This window comes from Castanea sativa, chromosome 5 (genome assembly GCF_040712315.1).
Source record: "Castanea sativa cultivar Marrone di Chiusa Pesio chromosome 5, ASM4071231v1".
In the NCBI taxonomy this organism is placed as follows: domain Eukaryota; kingdom Viridiplantae; phylum Streptophyta; class Magnoliopsida; order Fagales; family Fagaceae; genus Castanea; species Castanea sativa.
The window spans coordinates 1,991,588-1,996,112 of NC_134017.1; the positions used below are offsets into that span (position 1 = coordinate 1,991,588).

The following is a 4,525-nucleotide window of genomic DNA, read 5'->3' on the forward strand; positions in this document are numbered from 1 at the left end:
AAACATGGTCAAAGTTTGTAGTTAGAACTTAGAGCATACATTTAAGTGAATTTGTTACATGGTTTGCCAAAATACAGAAGTCTTCTTAATTAGTTTTTTTTTTTTTGAGAAGATTCTTAATTAGTTCTTAACACTTAAATTAACCTCACCTCATCTTGACTGGTTGTTAGTGTTTATACTTTCTTAGTTCTTACCCCAAATAAATTGGATGGCTAATAGTAAAGCCATATTAGCCGGAGCTACCAACTCAAATTCTAGCCATCAAAACATTTATCTTATCCTTCTCTCTCACACAAAAAGACTTTCTCTATAAAAGCCCTAGAATACATTACATCTTCTTTCACAAACAGAGAGATTAAACTCTTTCGGTTCCTATACACACATTTTCTGCCCTCTTTCGTTTCGTTCCCACCCATCTCTTCGTAACAGTCGTATTGGGTCCAAAAAAAAACTATTCATTTCTTGTAACAAAGTATATATATTGCCATAATATCATACGCGTAGGTACGTACGGTTGTTACAAAGAAGAAGTCATGGGTTTTCTTCACAAGCTTTGGGACGAAACGCTTGCCGGTCCACCACCAGAAACCGGCCTCGGAAAACTGCGCAAGCATGATTCATTTTCGGCCTCACGATCTCCTCCTATGGTGATACCTCATGATGATCATCAAGTGCCTGTAACTCGGAGCATTACCATTCTTAGGACTAGCTCCCATTTGAAGAACCTTTCAGCTGATTCAGGCTCCACCCCAGGGTCTCCGTCAGGGTCTAGCACTCCGGGGACACCACACTCACGTAAGTTTCATTAGCACTCTTAGTTTTGTTTGAATGACAGATAATAGAGCAATGGTATGAGGACACGATTTTATTAATTCAATGTTTTTAGCAATACATTATTTATAATAATTTATATCAACAATTGTTTCTTAAACTTAATTAGGATAATAAGGTTAGTTCAAAATCCATTTTGTGTGTATTGATTAAAAAATAAAAAAAGATATCAAGGGTAAGTGTAGATTTTTATTTTTTTTTTTTTAATTTTGTTTTGTGAAAAATGGTGAGGAAAAAACAGAAGAAGAAAAAGAAGGAAAATAGCAGGTTTAATACAAGCATTTTTTTCTAAAATATGATATCTTTTGGTTTATCAGAAAAATTAATTTTGATTGGTTGGTAGTAAATAATAGGAAAAATAAATGAGAACTTATAGTAGGATTTTTGAGAATTTAACTCGGTACAAGTGGATGGTGTTTTTTGTTTTCTTTGACTCTTTGTTTGGTTTAGAAAAATTTAGTAGAAAAGGCAGAAGAAAAAGAACAGCTTTATATTGAAGTTAGTTGGATTGGAATGTGTAAAAAAAAAAATCTTATATATGATTTCTTTTGATTTTATCATTTTAAAAAAAGTTATTAGAGTCAATAGGGAAAAGGAAATTAAAAATTAATTTTTTTTTTAATGAAAAAAATAAGATCTTAATTGATTATCATCTTATGCATTTGTAGGGGTTGATATGGATGTTTTAGGATTTTTCATAGCCTCTTATATTTTCCTTGACTTGATTAGTCAAGTCAAGATAAGGCATATGCATGGATGAATGATAATTGGGTGTATATCATGTTTGGGTTCACATGGCTATTGTGAAAATTTCAAATCTCATTTCCTTTTTTTCTATATTTTCTCAGTAGCTAGCCAAACTAAGTTTTTATTTTTTATTTTTTTAATTTATCATTTATTTATTTTATTTCAAATCAAGGATGGCTTTGTTCATGAGGGGTTTTGGCTTGTGTGCAGCGGGGACACCAGGCTTGGATTTCAGGAAAAATACAAAGAAAAAATCGTCAGCTAAGAAATTACACCGAGCTGACTCAAGCCCCACCGCTTATGATTGGTTCTCTATTCTCTCTCTCTTATATATATGTATATATATATATATGCACTTGACTCTCTAGCATAGTTTCCACTGGAATAGAAATTGTTCAGATTTTCAATCCAAGATAGAGGTTCAGAGATCCAGTAAATTTGGAATCTTAGCTTTATTTGTCCTTTTTAGGCAAACAATTCCTTCAAGTTGGGGAAGAGCAAGTAATTAAAGATGTTTGTTGAATTTAGAGCAGACATTAGCTTTTCCTTATTTCATGTGGACCCAATATGTTTGGGATTTAGGAATTAATTTTTTAAATGCATATTAGTAGTTCATTGTTGGTTTTTCAATCAAACCTAATTTATTGGTTTGGAATCATTAATTTCATGACAAATCAATGCCTTATTTCCTTAAACAATGACCAAGTCAAAAAAGAAAAAAGTTACATGCTATATTTTAAGATTTGTGCATTGCAAACAGTATTAGTTGGAGAAGCAAATTGTGAAAATGTAAATGCTATAATATCTTAGCTTCTTAATCTTCCTGATGTTTTTCCTCCATGTGTTGCAGGATCGTGATTAGTGCTTTGGATCGTTGAGAGAAGAAGTGACAATTTTGCTTCAAGTATCAGCAGCAACGCACTTTGTACGTAAAGAACCTTTAAAGAAAGTTTTATTGTTTTATATATCTGAAGCATAATAAAAATAAAGTGGTTCACATGAAGAATGGTCTCACAAGGACCCAATTCTTTTTGGAGTTTCATAGGGGGGAAAGTCTTTTTTTTTTTCTGGTTACCTTTAGGGAGATTGGAGTGTTATTCTGTAATTATTTTCCTTGGCTTTTGTATATATAGTGTTTACTCTAGATTTTTGGGATTAAGGTGTTGTTTTTGTGATTTGTTTTTGTACATATGGTCAATTCTGGAGTTGTATTTTGATTGTCTTTGTAAATATGGATTATGTATTCTGAATCCTCTTTCAATGAAATTCAAATGGAACCTGAAAAGTATGTTATATATATGTAAGCAGTCTCTGATGTGTTCTATATATGTTTGTTTTGCATTTGCTTCTCAATTTTGTTTTCATATTGCCAAAATAGCTTCTAAAACTGATTTACACCACAATTAGCTTGGAGGATGTATATGACATATTTGAGCCAACAATAAAAGTGTATTTGTTTATGCATGTGGCCCTCCATTATGTATGGGTTTAAATAAAATTGTTTCTGTTGCAATAAATTTCAGTCTATTAATCACCATTTTTATAAATAAAAGAGAGTTTCTTTCATTTTCACTATTATGAGATTAAATATTTGACTGACTCCTTATTTTCTAAATTAAATCCTACATTTTTATATTTAAGTAGCTAATCTTTTTCTTCTAAAAAAAACCAAAATTTTATTCATTTTGAATATTTAATATTTTCTATCTTCACAGTTAAAAAAATAATAATATTAAAATGCTACAATATGTATCTCCTATAATCCTTTGCCCAAAGTCTTAACAAGAGTCATAATATTAGAGTGAGAGTAAGAATTGTTGGAGAAAAATAAATATATATATCTTAATTTTGTCTTCCCATGTTCATGTTTTAACCAAAGTTCATTTTTTGAAGCACTCTTAGAAATGTCACTTGCATCATATCTGGTTCACTCAAAGTGAAAACGAAAGAAGGAATTTTTTTTTTTTTTTAAATTCCCTTCTTTTCACTTTTCAAGTGCTTGGTTTGTCAAGGATGGAGAGAGAGAGAAGAAATAAAAAGTTTAAGGAAAATACAAAAATATATTTTACTCTTTTTTTAATAGGTAAATAATAAATACAAGGAATAAGTAAGGTTTAAACTACAAATATAAAACACTATAAAGGATGTCATTACCATTATCTCTCACTTGAACCTGAGATTTTACTTTATCTTTTTCTTGGTAAATAAATATAATTTTATTGAGGCAAAATAGAAGAGGGACTGAGAAGAATTGAAGCATCATCAAGGGCTCAAAGAGGGATAGAGTTTATGGGATTGGGTTGCCAAGCCATACAAAGTGAGGCTCAGGGGCCAAGTTGTGAACCAGTTTATCGAGGGATTTGGAACAAAAAGAAAATAAAACTACAATGAAATTAAAAAGTCGGCGTGAATGTCATGGATTGTGGATTGAAAGTCTGGTCCGCTTACTTTCAATTTATAACTAAGCAATGAAAAATACTATAATCTTTTCTTTTCTTTTCTAAAATGGGTATTAGTGGCAGTCTAATCACCACATATGCTATACCAAGGAATTTCCTTGAAAATATCACTACAAGAAATCTGGGTTTAGGCGACGTTTTTAAAACGTCACTAAAAACCCAAAAAACGTCACTATAGACACAAATAGTCTATAGCGACGTTTTATTTTGCGACGTTCAAAAATGTCGCAATAGAGCCGTCACTATAGGCCTATTGCGACGTTTCGAAAAACGTCGCCATGTGTTCCTATTTAGTGGCATTCAAAAACTTTTAGCGACGTTTTTCTAAAACGTCGCTAAATCATAAAATATTTTTGTATATAATGTAAGAAAATATATTGATTGTAACTTCACATAGGCAGGCAGACCCAAATTTAGTACTCATCTCTTGTGTAAATACAGCTTTTTGTAAATATAGTGTAAATATAGTTTTTTGTGTTTTCTAATGT

General features: G+C 31.1%; 1 protein-coding gene across 1 annotated transcript; it reads left to right on the top strand.

Moving 5' to 3' along the window:
- The first annotated feature begins 341 nt into the window (after positions 1–341).
- Positions 342–2,875, top strand: LOC142637479 (dormancy-associated protein homolog 4). The gene is made up of 3 exons (XM_075811757.1): positions 342–795; positions 1,789–1,885; positions 2,429–2,875. Exons 1-3 carry the CDS (start codon positions 534–536, stop codon positions 2,454–2,456), a joined length of 387 nt encoding a protein of 128 aa, XP_075667872.1. The 5' UTR covers positions 342–533; the 3' UTR covers positions 2,457–2,875.
- Positions 2,876–4,525: the final 1,650 nt, after the last annotated feature.